The 13,883-nt window shown below is 38.6% G+C and overlaps 2 protein-coding genes across 2 annotated transcripts in view; one reads left to right on the forward strand and one right to left on the reverse strand.

Moving 5' to 3' along the window:
- Ccdc192 (coiled-coil domain containing 192) overlaps positions 1–13,883 on the reverse strand; it is a 218,122-nt gene that overhangs the window by 180,690 nt on the left and 23,549 nt on the right. Inside the window, exon 3 of the mRNA XM_047554770.1 lies at positions 10,609–10,716. Within this exon, the coding sequence (XP_047410726.1) occupies positions 10,609–10,716 (108 nt within the window). The remainder of the gene's footprint in view (positions 1–10,608; positions 10,717–13,883) is intronic.
- LOC124987025 (protein SET) lies at positions 999–1,948 on the forward strand. The gene has a single exon (XM_047555902.1). It carries the CDS (start codon positions 999–1,001, stop codon positions 1,863–1,865), a length of 867 nt encoding a protein of 288 aa, XP_047411858.1. The 3' UTR covers positions 1,866–1,948.

Consider the following 13,883-nt stretch of genomic DNA (forward strand, 5'->3'; position numbering starts at 1 on the left):
CCAATTTATGCCCAACAAACCAGTAACGGGGAAGATTAACATCTGCTTAGATAGGAAGTTGTTGGATTTTTTAATTAAAGAGGAACTCCTGCTATAAAATCAACTGGAACTCTAACAAAATTGTTTCATGAAGTTCCTGATAACTAAGTTTCATTGTGACAAGGAAATCTATTCCAGGTCAAACAGACCGCTTGTGATTTTATGGCATTAAAGTGGACTTCAAAATAGATGAGAAAACAAAAACTCATTCACAAAACCTCATGATTTCAGATTGGCATATCAAGCATAATTTCTGAGCATTTGCAGAAATGAATACTCCTACCAAGGGCACATTACTTACTTCAAACAAACTTGGCATCAAGGGATCCACTGTTGCATTGGAACAATGAAGAGGAACCAGAACATTTTTGGGCAATCTCAGAATGCATCAAATCATTTTTTGCCACTCCATACACATTTCTAGTATCTAAACATTTGTTCCTTCTATTTCTAGACTTAAAAGATAGATCCCACACTAAAATGTCCTAAAAGAAAAATAATGAGAGTTTATCCCCATTATTTGAAATGATTAATAATTTCTTGGTTACCAAACAATATATAGGTTTTGTTGTTGTTGTTGTTTGTTGCAGGGTGTGAAAAGTCTTTTGTTTCTAGTTCAACTTTGTAATAACACACACAAATATGCCTGGAGAATAGAGGGTGACTATAAACCAAGTTGTCAAAACTCCTAGGAGAAAGTCAGCTGTCAGAATTCTCCCTTTTCTGTTGCTGTGATCTGTTTCCTTCTACCCCAGCAGCTGCTACTTGGGCTCTATTTCTTTGCTTATAGCATTCTCTTATTACTTTTTTTTTTTTTTTTTGGTGGCATTGGGGATTGAACCCAGGGCCTTGTGCACAGTCCTCTTGTTACCTTAAGTCCAAAGAAATTCTAAAGAGCTCTGCACTTCTCCCTGGTGAGCTGTGAGACCGCAGCTCTGCTCCTTGACTTCCCTCACAGGATGGCCCCCAAACGCCAATCTTCGCTCCAGTCTCAAACGAAGAAACCCAAACTGCCTCCTGCCCCAAGGCAGGCGGATTCATCGGCCTCTCCGGGCTTGCCGAAGGAAAAAGAACAACAAGAAGCAATTGAACATATTGATGAAGTACAAAATGAAATAGACAGACTTAATGAACAAGCCAGTGAGGAGATATTGAAAGTAGAACAGAAATATAACAAACTCCGCCAACCATTTTTTCAGAAGAGGTCAGAATTGATCGCCAAAATCCCAAATTTTTGGGTAACAACATTTGTCAACCATCCACAAGTGTCTGCACTGCTTGGGGAAGAAGATGAAGAGGCGCTGCATTATTTGACCAGAGTTGAAGTGACAGAATTTGAAGATATCAAATCAGGTTACAGAATAGATTTTTATTTTGATGAAAATCCTTACTTTGAAAATAAAGTTCTCTCCAAAGAATTTCATCTGAATGAGAGTGGTGATCCATCTTCAAAGTCCACTGAAATCAAATGGAAATCTGGAAAGGATTTGACGAAACGTTCAAGTCAAACGCAGAATAAAGCCAGCAGGAAGAGGCAGCATGAAGAACCAGAGAGCTTCTTTACCTGGTTTACTGACCATTCTGATGCAGGTGCAGATGAATTAGGAGAGGTCATCAAAGATGATATTTGGCCAAATCCATTGCAGTACTACTTGGTTCCTGATATGGATGATGAAGAAGGGGAAGGAGAAGAAGATGATGATGATGATGAAGAAGAAGAAGGATTGGAAGATATTGATGAAGAAGGGGATGAGGATGAAGGTGAAGAGGATGAAGATGATGATGAAGGGGAGGAAGGAGAGGAGGATGAAGGAGAAGATGACTAATTGAACACTGATGGATTCCAACCTTTTTTTTTTTTCCTTTGTTTGTTGTTGTTTTCTTTCTTTCCTTTTTTTTTTCCTTTTAATTCGGTCCCTGGGAGCAAGTTGCAGTCTTTTTTTTTTTTTTTTTTTCCCTTCCTTTCTTCCCCACCTTTGTGCTCAGTCACCCTGTTCTTGAGGTCTCTTTTCTCAAACCATGGTTCTCAACTTATTTTGGGGGGAAATACCTTAAGCAGAGTATAATGGGAAAAGAATCTACACCCTTCTGTTCTGAATTCATTTTTATCCCTTCCTGTCTCAAAACAAAAAACTGTATGGAATCAACACCACCGTGCTCTGTGGGAAAAAAGAAAAACCTTCTGCTCCCTTCACTCTGCTGGAAGCTGGAGGGTGCTAGGCCCCTGTGTAGTAGTGCATAGAATTCTAGCTTTTTTCCTCCTTTCTCTGTATATTGGGCTCAGAGATTACACTGTGTCTCTATGTGAATATGGACAGTTAGCAATTACCAACATGTATCTGTCTACTTTTTCTTGTTTAAAAAAAGAAAAAAAAACTTAAAAAAATGGGGTTATAGAAGGTCAGCAAAGGGTGGGTTTGAGATGTTTGGGTGGGTTAAGTGGGCATTTTGACAACATGGCTTCTCCTTTGGCATGTTTAATTGTGATGTTTAACGGACATCCTTGCAGTTTAAGATGACACTTTTAAAATAAAATTCTCTCCTAATGATGACTTGAGCCCTGCCACTCGATGGGAGAATCAGCAGAACCTGTAGGATCTTATTTGGAATTGACATTCTCTATTGTAATTTTGTTTGTTTATTTTTAAATTTTCTTTTTTGTTTTCACTGGAAAGGAAAGATGATGCTCAGTTTTAAACGTTAAAAGTGTACAAGTTGCTTTGTTACAATAAAACTAAATGTGTACACACACACACACACACACAAAAAGAAATTCTAAAGAAAAACATCTCAACTTCTTTAAAAGTCCCATCTTGAAGAAAAAGCCTGAGTCCCAAGAACATGGAGCTAACTTAGGGCAACAGATTGGCCTAGGATTTCATTGCTTACTTTGAGAAACAAAAGGAATAAACACACACACACACACACACACACACACACACCCCAACAAGCACTATTTCCTCAAAGTCGAGATCCCAATGGTTATTCTCCATAACTAGACTTCCCAGTGGGATTTAAGAGCCAGCATTGTCCTCAATAAATTATTGTTAAAGGAATGAGCACTATTCAAGACAAAATAAAAACCTAAATAAAACCCCTAGCTAAATGTGGCTTGGTCTTGACTATGAACAGTCACTGGGGCCCCAAACTGGGTTCTTGTAATAAGCCAGAATGAGTCTTCAGGGTTGTTGCATGCAGGGGAGCCAGTCAGAATAGACACAAGTCTTTTTCAGAAGTCAACTCTCCTTTCTTTACCTTTTGATCATCCTTTAGGATTTCCTTTAGCTTTGTTGTTCATTCTGACAATATATACATATTTTCTTTCTTCAAATAAAGATTGCACATAATTGGACTTCACTTCTTACACTCCATATGAATTTGACAGGGAGGGATGTCCTAGAATTCAGTTCTTGGCACTGTCAACTGACAGGAGACTTAGCTTTCTGTCCTACTGAGATTTCCTCTGCACGGGGTTCCCAGAACAATATTTTTTTTGGTCATACTTCCTACATCTTTTCTATATTCAAAGGGCATCCAGTTGCTAATGGATCTTTATAGGGCATTGTCATTGCGTCAGGCATTGGAGAACTGAGAAACCAAATGAAGAAGACCTTATTTCATTTGCCTCAGTTTGGGATGCTGAAACAAATACACCCTGTATTTTTTTCCGTTCTGCATGTGGCACCGAAAGAACATAAACATCTTTTTAGGCACAAACCTGATGACTCAGGCTACCAACCAACAGTACCTGCCAAATGTCACACTAGACCAGTAGAATGGAATTAAGAATTCAGGGATAAACCAATGCATGGGACAAACTGACTTTTTTTTTTTTTTTTTTTTCTCTGTCAACGGTGTCAGGATAATGAATGAATTCTTTCATCAACAAGTGGTTCTGAGAAAACTGCATATCTATATCCAAAACATCAAGTTTACCAGGAAAAAGCACTATGTACCGTAACATGGTCACAGGGTTGGATAAAAAAGGCAACCCTTTCTTGTATAAGGATAAGGGATTCTTTTTGCAAATAAAAGGTTTCAGCAGTATATAAGAATCGAGGTTTCCAGAAAACCCTTTGAAAGGGGCTGTAATTGCCCATCCTGATCTTGCCTTGCCTCTTCTTCCCTATGCTGCCTGAAATGTAAATAAGAAGCCTGTAGCTTCAGAGCCTTCTGGGACTTTGAGGATGAATGGAAGCTGTGAATGAAAAGAAGCAGAGCCCTAGTCTCCAAAGATTGTGAAGCCACCACTCCTATCCCGGGAAGCCTGTGTTCAAACTGACTCTATTAGAGTGGAAATTTAATGCCTACCTCTTTAGGTCAATTTTATTTGGGTTGTCTGTTTTATGCACCCAAACCTAATGCTCACTGATTATCACTCCTTGCAGCTATGAAGCACAAAACAAAGGTGACAAGGAGCCTCTGCCTAAAGGTCTGGGTTAGCTCTGGTGCTTAAACTAAAATCTTGCTAGAATTACAAATTCTTCACCCCGCTACCCCAGATCCTCTGTATCAGAAACCTGGGGCCAGAACTGGGGGGAGGCCCTGCCATCTACCTGACAAGGCCTCCACATTCCAGTCTGGGAACCAAAGGAAATTCCCCTGTTCAGTGTTACAGTGTAGGAAACATCTTGAGTTTCTGTGGCCTATGACTACATAAAATTAAGAACTGGGTCTTTGAATTTTAAAAATACTTGGGCACTCATATCAGGTTCACCATTTACTGACTATATGATCTTGGGGAAAATGACAGTGTTTTGGTTTCCCTGTCTTCAACAGTAAATAATCCCTTCCATAGGGTTATTGTGTGGATCAAATAAAATACAGTGCCTAGAATACTGTAAGTGCTTAATAAATGTTAATTCCTCCACTCACTGTCCACCATTTATAATGCATTACAGGGCTCCATTCCTAGGGACACATTCCTGTAGGATGTGAGCTAGACACCACCCCCCACCCCATTCTCTTTCTATTTGGTCTCCCTTATTGCTTCTGTTATTATTTAAGTCAGGGGAGAAGATTAGGCAGGAAGATTCCAAGGGAAAAGAGCAAGGGAGAGAAATTTTCTTTGCATATTACATAAGTGATCATGTAAGTCACAGAGTAAGGACACAGGAATGCCCTGTCGCTAGTTTTATTTTGGGTCTTAGGAAATGTCTCATCAGGTAAAGGAAAAATTGTGTCCAATTGGGACATAAGCTATTACTAAAAAGTAAGAAAAAATTCTATTTGTACTTTTTCCAAAAATTAGGAAATACAACTACCATTTCTTCTCCCCTGAAATTTCTCTATAATCTGAGAAATTTTAAAGGTTCAAAAAACCTTTCTTTATGAAATCCATAGAACTAAAACTATTTTTATGCCCCACTAAAACCATAAAGAGCTCCCTTGCTGTGACGTTTCTATGCCTCATTTCTACCTAGGAGAAACAACAGTTGGAGAAAATAGTGTTCCCACCTATTCCTTTCATGAAATCTCTTTCCCAGATAGAGTTTATAGCACACTTAATATATATTAACTAATAGTTTGCTAGCTATAGTACTCAAAAGACATCCCAAACTAATCTGACTCTTCGTTGTTACCGGATTCAACTCCTCAGTGGGAGAATGATCACAGACCTCCACTCCAGCTTGTCAAAGAAAAACCTGACATGACCAGACACCAGTGCCTCTCATCCAGCTCCCAGTCTGGGCAAAATCAGACAGAAACCCCAAGGGATGAAGCAGAAGGAAAAATCAAGGTCAAAGAATGAAGAGCTGGGAAATGGTAGAAGAGAAATCTGGGTGGCGGAAAAGTTCACCAAGTTAAGAGAAGGAAGACGGGCAGGGTTGGGGGCTGCTTCACCTGGTTGAGAACCCAAGACTTGAGAGTCAGAGAACTGCGGTGATATGATTTGTACCATCTTGCCAATGTTCTAAGAGAACCAATGAGCAAAGCAATTTCTTAAACACCCATGTAAACACACACATACGTGCACAGAGCATGTGTTCATGACAGAGACTTTCCTAGTTGGTTGAGAATGTGATTAATTATCTTCAAAGCATGAAGAGAATCAAACAGTTTTGTTATGTAAGGGTCAAGATAAACTGATATTATTGAGAACCAATAGTATTTTTAGTCCTTTAGGGCAAATGTAACAAAATACTACATACCAAGTAGCTTATAAATAAACAATAGGAATTTATTTTCTTTCTTGCAGTTTCAGAAGGTGAGAAGTTCAAGATCAAGGCATCAACAGATTCAGTGTCTGGTGAGGGCCCACTTCCTGTCTTACAGATGGCGCCTTCCTGCTGTGTCCTCACATGGTGGGAGAGGCAAGGGCATTCCCGTGGGCCTCTTTATAAGCACACTAACCCTAACCCACTAACCTCATTCAAGAAGGTTCTACCCTCATGATCTGAGAACCTCCCACTACCTAGAATGCCGTCATATTGGAAGTTGGATCGCAGCACGATTTGGGGTTGAAGCGAACGGTCAGGCCATGGTACCAACTAAGAGGCAGATACCTATCTCATCACAATTCTCACAGCAGTTCTATGAAACCAGCACATTGACCCGCTTCTAGATAAGATAACTGTGGCTGCGGAGGTGAAGTAAATTGTCAAGGTCATAAAGTTAGCAAACAGGAGAGCAGAAACAACACCTGAACTCTCCGTGGTCTGATGCCTGGGGCTGGGAACAGAAGCCCCGGATGAACACCAGAGACCCACTGGCCGACTTTGCTGCCAGCAAGTGTAGCCGCATGAACGCTTCCGAGGGGCACGTCTGGATTCTGGCTTTGTTGTGAAACTCCAGGTTTTCTTGACATTTTCTTAGAACCCATCTTAGTACAAAAGTCAGAGGCTCAACTTTCTTATATATGGTCACAAACAGTAACCCACTATATCTTTTTTCTTTGTCCTCTCAAATGCACTGCATGCATGCAGGAATGCTTTTGATGGATAGCTCCAGAAAACTTCTTTTTTTTCTCTCACATTTTTAACTGTTTTCTTCCCTTTGTTATCCCCCCATCTTTTTCTTTATCTACTGACCAATTTCCAGGCATCTGGCTTTCATCCCACTGATCTAAACCTTCCGGAAATATAACCAAGTATTTTCTTATGCAAAACTTGGAGCTGTTTGGAGTTATCATTATAACCCAGGGTAAAAGTTGGAGTCTACTGACTCCTTCTCACCCCAGTCCTCTGAATTGTTAGTTTTTTCTCACAGTCTTGACTAGCCCAGATTTTAAATCTTAATTGCAAATTGTTCTGATCTTATATTTCTTGCATTTTGACAATTATGACATGACTGCAGAGAAATAAAGAATAATTGCTAAATAGAGTAAAGCCCCAAAAAGTTGTTTAATGTGTCGTATCACCAGAGGAAACAGCACAATCTCCTTATTTCTTCATTATTTCTATAAAGTTTTTAAATTCCTTTTCATAGTAAGCTGTTATGGTTTGAACATGAGCTGTCTCCTGAAAGCTCATGTGTAAGACAATGCAAGAAGGTTCAGAGAAGAAATGATTGGGTTGTGAGAGCCTTAACCAAATCAGTGAATTAATCACCTAAGGGATTAATTGAATGGAAAATAAAGGCTGGTAGGGTGTGACTGGAGGAGGTGGGAATTGCGAGCGTGCTTTTTGGTAGATATTTGTATCTGACAAGTAGAGACCTTTATCTCTTTCTGCTTCCTGAGCATCACATGTGCAGCTTCCCTCTGACACACTCTTCTGTCATGATGTCCTCACCTGGAGCCCTGAATAATGGAGTCTGCTATCTATGATTGAGATCTCTGAAACGCTGTACCCTTAAATAAATCTTTCCTTCTCTACAATCATTTTGGCCGGATCTTTTAGTCACAGTCATGAAAAAGCTGACTAAAACATAAGCCAAGAGAGACCTTGAATACTGAAGCCCAGGATCTAAAGGTGCTTAGTGCGGATGACTCCCAGCTGTCCCTACTTCCCATTCTGAGTTAACTCCAGTTCTTCTCTAGTAGGCAAAGCCAGGAGGTAGGGATTTGGCCATCAATGAAATTTATCCTTTCCTCAAAGGCAAGATCTACTGGCTGACGATACTGTGAGCTTCCACCCCTTTGTTCCCACACAAACCTTTGTTCTTGTTATTTCTTCTGTTCTCCCACCCCTTCCAGCCCACCAAGCCAGCCCATCTGCCCAGCAGTCAGTCTCACGACTAACAGTGAAAGCCAGCCAGCAGTCTCAACATCCTTGTAACAAATCTTAAATGACACTTAAAAAAGCCTCAACATATAAAGTAGGTAAAGTTATTCCTTTAAACACACACACACACACACACACACACACACACAGTATTCTTTGTCTTTAATGATAAAGACAGTCTCTCTTCTGCAATTGTTCAGTGGCACAACCTGGTAGGAACACAGTGGCACCCAGTGGACAAATGTTTGATTGAGACAGATGTCCATTCTGTTCCATTCTGAAAAATTCTGAAGAACATCCTTGAGAAAGGTCACTTGCACCCCCTGTCCCTGTCCTTCTCTCACCCAATTTAAAAAATATATCAATTTAAATTTTAAAATAGGGCACATAGGGTTTGTTATTACAATTTTATCTTTTTAAGGCTGAGACACTGGAGAGAGCAAAAAAAAAAAAAAAAAAAAAAAATCTCAGGATTACATCCTTTGAGAACAGTGTCTGGTTTAATTGACCTGTTTTGAAACAGCCAAATCTAATAAAATGTTCAACTTAATTAAAAATGTAATATTGAAAATGCTGTAATGTACTTTTACACATCATACTCTACTTTTCCTCAAACCATTGCCAAATTCCAATTAAATTTACTTGGCTATGCAAATTTGGCAACTTCAAGAATCATGCTTGAGGACATTAATATACATGGACCCTGCAACTTAATGTTATTGTGCAGTTCATCTTGGAATCATAAAAGCAACTCGTGTTACTCCCCATCTCCTCCAATGATTCTGTTGTCTGTGAGCTGCTTGGGCAGAGAAGTGATGGTTTATGTCTTTCTTCCCAAAACACCTAACCATCTTCTCACTTATGGTAGAAACAAAGAAGCTGAGTGAAATCCAGTGTTATATATTTAATCTGCTAAACTGAAAAAATGAATACATCTAATTATTTGGTGTTACATAAAGAGATCATCCAGTGAAGAATCTTAAATATTAGGGGCTATTTGTATTTGATAAAAATATTTTTTAAAGAACAAAGTGAAAGTGTTCTTTTATAAGTGAATTGAATCTTATTTAAATGAGAAATCACAACAGCCATTTGACTATAAAAAAAAACATATATCTTAGGGCAGGAATAATCTCTTTTAGTTAACTAAAATTCTTCCTGGTTTGCAGACTCTGAAATTCTTAGGTTATTTGGGATGAGGGCGCTTTGAAATGGTACCTCATATTCATCATTATTTTCTTTGTAATTCATGATTTTGCCACATTTTGAGGTTTGTTTTTATTTGTTTTAGAGGAAAACCCAAATCTCTTGGTTACGACTTGCATCACTTGCATTGAGTCAGTAAATAATCAACATAAACCAAAGTAAGGGATATACCTTTTTTTTACGTCGGAAAAAAAATGGAGGGCATTTGTGTGTTGATACATAAATACTATATTACATATTAATTATACTTTTTTTCTCATAACACAAGTGCTTCTTCCAAGTTTCTGTAATAAAAAACTTTATGAAATTCTGATACAGTAAAATTTTACTATATAAATATAATACCTTTGTTACTTAAAAAAACCTCATAAAATATTTTTTTTCAAATTTTTAAAAGAGATTCTCATCTAAATGTATCAATCCATGAGAAATTAATACATATTTCTAACATTTCATCTCTTCTGTCCTTGATCCTCACTGACTTGAAACTAAGAGTAAGCATTGGACCCTGTTCCTCAGGAGTGACCCATCTTCAGGAGGATTTGCTCCCTGGGACCAAGACTCTCTGCTGGGCAAAAAGGCAACAACAGTAATAAATGTACTGTACTGCTTACAAAGTGTAATTTTATTGGAACACAATCCAGTCCCTGGTCGGAACTCTTTTGATACCCAATCACTGTCTATGAAGTCAAGGACTTGACATGAAGACCACCCGCCTATGGAGTGTCCACATCACCTGCACAGGTCAGGCTCCACTTGTGACCTGATTTGGCCTCTGTGAATTTCAAAAACTCAAGAGGAAAAACAATATTTGAAAAACTCTCTTCCAAGTAAACTGTCCTCATATAATTCAAGAAAATTATTCTGTGTGACTTCCACAGGTTTTATTTCATCTTGGGACTTATCTGTTTATAATGCAAATATGCCTTGCTTATTCAAGAAAACCACATGTTTAAGGAACTCCTGCCCAACTCATGGCCTGTGGTGAATCAAAATCAAATAATAAATAAATGTGAAAAAAGTGTTAAAGACTGAAAAGTAAAAGGTCAAAGTAAGTACTGAATGAAATGCTGTGCATGTGCTCTTGTGGTGTACTTGTGGGGAGGTCAACCCGGCAGCGGTTAAAATGTGTCAGATTTCCAATTGCTATACTGCACACTGAGGAACATATATTTCCAGTTCCCATGACAGGTATTACCTGTTCGGATAAACTTTTAGACTTTTCTTCTGCTTCCTTTAGGCAAAGCTCCAAGGTCGCAAGTTGGGCCAAAGTAAACGTCATCTGTTCAGTTTTCAGCGACTGTTTCTTCAAAACAAAAATTGAGTATTACTTTTGACAGGGATAGTTCCTGAGCACACCTCGAACTGTTTTATGGATTAAGGATAGGCTTAATAAACTCATGCAGATCCTCCTCTTAACAAAGTGTTAAAATGGCAAAACCTTATACAAAACAATAGTCTTCTTTATCAATTTACAGTCAAAAAGGGGAATAAAAGTTAAATAATGACAATGAACAGTTTCAGAAAGTTAGAATAAAATGACTTGTGATGGAATTTAGCTAATCCACAACTTTTGTTCTAACTTCAAGAGGTTAAGGTCAGAGTTTCACATTCAATGGGAGATGTCACAAAATGCCTGTGTGTTTAACTTTCACCTGTCAGAGGCAAAGGATCATTGGAACTCAGAGAAGTCCTTGTTTCCTGTGATCTTCACCTTCTTTTCACAATTTATGAAAGCAAAGACACCACATTTTAGAATCATGTCATTCTTTCTCAGAGCATGACTAATGCAACTCACATCAGCAGATGTTTATACCTTGCCTCTCAAAATTATTCCAAAGTTACTTTCACTGAGCTACAGGCTGAGGATGTAAAATTGGTATAGAAACAGTTACAGCCTCCATTGAGATGAGAGCACTTCTAAGTACTCTTTGGCTGATGTGACAATATTTACAGAGCCATATGAAAACTTGGAAAACCTCATACGCCTCAGCATTGTGACTTTCTCATAGCCTCTCGGGTGTGTTCTCCTTCCTGGTGACTGCTCCTGCCTTGTAACCCTACAAAGAATGAACAGTTCTCCTACCTATTTTAAAGATCTCACTGTTGCTTTGTTTTTCCCTTTGGTTTATGACACCACCGATTTTACACATGTGTGCATTTCCTGGTGATACAATAGAGCCATCTGGTGGTACACGGAACCAGCTAGAAAAATAAAGCATTCATTTGGTTCCTTTAATTGTCATGTTGTATGCTGAATCTTGGGGCTCTGCCACTGTCCTGTGAAATAAATGGAACTCCATGGGATGAGGGGCTGAGATAGTTGCTAAGTCCAACAACCCACCCAGCTCCTAAGTGAAGCTCTGCCATCCATGGCTGCATCATCACCCCAAAGGTTTGCCTTTATGGGATGAGCATCTTGGACCGAAATGGTGATACTAGGGATGAAGTGAACCAATGATCTTCCTTGTCCCAGAATGATTCCAGTAAGCAAGTCTTAAAGTGAAGTTTTGTTTATTTATAGTTGGAAAGAAATATATGCCATAAAACATTTTATGCAGGAAGGGGAAATTGTCAAAAGATTAATCCACTTCAGAAGATTGGGACTGCCTGAGCTGGACTGCCATTTCCAGGGAGAATCTATTTGCTCAAGAGAAAACTTTTAAAATCAGTATGAATGAAACCTGGCAAGAAATTTCTAGGCCTATTTCTCCAAACACCCAAAATTTCCCCAGCCAAGAAAGACAACCATTTCCAGTAAAACAAAAGCATTGTAAATGCAAAGCCAAATGAAACAAGTTTAATAGAAGAGACTATTGTTAAATAACATAGAACTTTTTATATAGGTAAATTTAGGAAATTGTGAATACAGCCTGTCTTCTGCACCTTTACTGCAGTTGCAAGCTCTCCTTCCCAGCTCTAAGACTATCCCTCCTTCCTGCTGTCTAGAGCTATCCCGCCCTGCTCTCTGACTTGTCTTCTGACTTCCCCACTCTCTTAAGAGAAAGATATTATACAAGGACAAGCCTCCTTTTCAATAAGAGGCAACCCCACTAAGCCAAGAAATAAAAATTAAGTCAAAAAGAACTTTAGGAATAAGAAAAACATGAAGTGAGATGTGTGGTTTCAAAATTCCTAAAATAGTTAGGTGTAGTTAGGCATGGTGAAGAACATCTGTAATCTCAGTGATTTGGGAGGCTGAGGCAGTAGGATCACAAGTTTGAGGACAGCCTAAGCAACTTAGTGAGATCCTGTCTCTAAATGAAAATGAAAAGGGTTGAAGATGTGACTCAGTGGTAAAGCACCCGGAGGTTAAACCCACAGTACCAAAAACAACTCCCCCCCCGCACCAGGCAAAAAAAGTTAGGTGTATTTAGTCATTGTCCCATTTTGGAGGCTAAAAGTGGCAGAAGAACATAGAGATAGGATTTACACCATTAATTTAATCCTGCTTCCAGGTATATGTAGATACATGCAATTTGTGTTAATGATAAAAGTGAACATTCTCTTAGTGGTAAAGTAATTTATGAGTGAATTATATTAATCAATAGTCTTACATAATATCAAAATGCTAAAAATACAGGAGACATCAAAGTTTGAGAATTGAGCAATTTAACAATTCCTAATTCTAATGCCTTTTTTTCCCACCTTTTTTATGGGTGCATGTGGTTGCACATATTGATGGGATTTGTTGTTAGCTACTTGTACATGCACACAGTATAACAAATACTTAATTCCTATTTTTTGTCTTAAAATTTTCTATGTGTCACACCAATAATTTAAATGCATGTAACTAACATAATGAAATTAACTCTGAATAATATCAAAAATTTAACAAACTAAAGACTAGATGCTATAATGTCTGTTTGGGTTAATAACTTACTAACTGAACAAATCTTATATAAAGTTATAAGAGTAGCCTTCCTTTTGGCTACAGAGGTTTCTCACTTGAGAATTTAGAGGAAAATTTACATTTTCTCAAACCTATCCTAGTACTTCTCAATATCCCCTTCCTTGCTTTTAAACCTTCGTTTCTTTGTCCTCAAATGACCTCATCCTTCTCCCTATCCTTGAGAACTGTTCAAGGTCTCTATGATCCAACTGCATTTTCCACACCTAGAATGTCTCCTGTGGGCAGAGGCCAAATAGGCCCTTACAGAGCATTTTATAGGAACCCAATAAATAATTGTTGATTGATTGAAAGGGTCAATAGTCAAGGAAGGTGGTTGCACTAGAGGGAACTGTCCTTCATGCTGAGAAACTGAAACAGTGACTTCATTGAGCAAAACTTTCCGTGTATCCAGCCTGGGACACTGACAGGGATCAGAGCCCCAGGGAAGTTCTGCTTGCCAGGAACAGGAGCCAGATGGTGCAGCAGAGGGTTTGGATATGGCCACAAACTTGGGTGCTAATAGGGTTGTTATAACAACTGAATGTTAATCAATCAAGTAGAGTAGAGCAGGAAAATACTTC

The sequence above is a fragment of the Sciurus carolinensis genome, chromosome 6 (assembly GCF_902686445.1).
Source record: "Sciurus carolinensis chromosome 6, mSciCar1.2, whole genome shotgun sequence".
In the NCBI taxonomy this organism is placed as follows: Eukaryota; Metazoa; Chordata; class Mammalia; order Rodentia; family Sciuridae; genus Sciurus; species Sciurus carolinensis.

Coding starts and splice junctions, on each gene's coding strand:
- LOC124987025 (XM_047555902.1), top strand. CDS start 999: ATGGCCCCCAAACGCCAATCTTCGCTCCAGTCTCAAACGAAGAAACCC.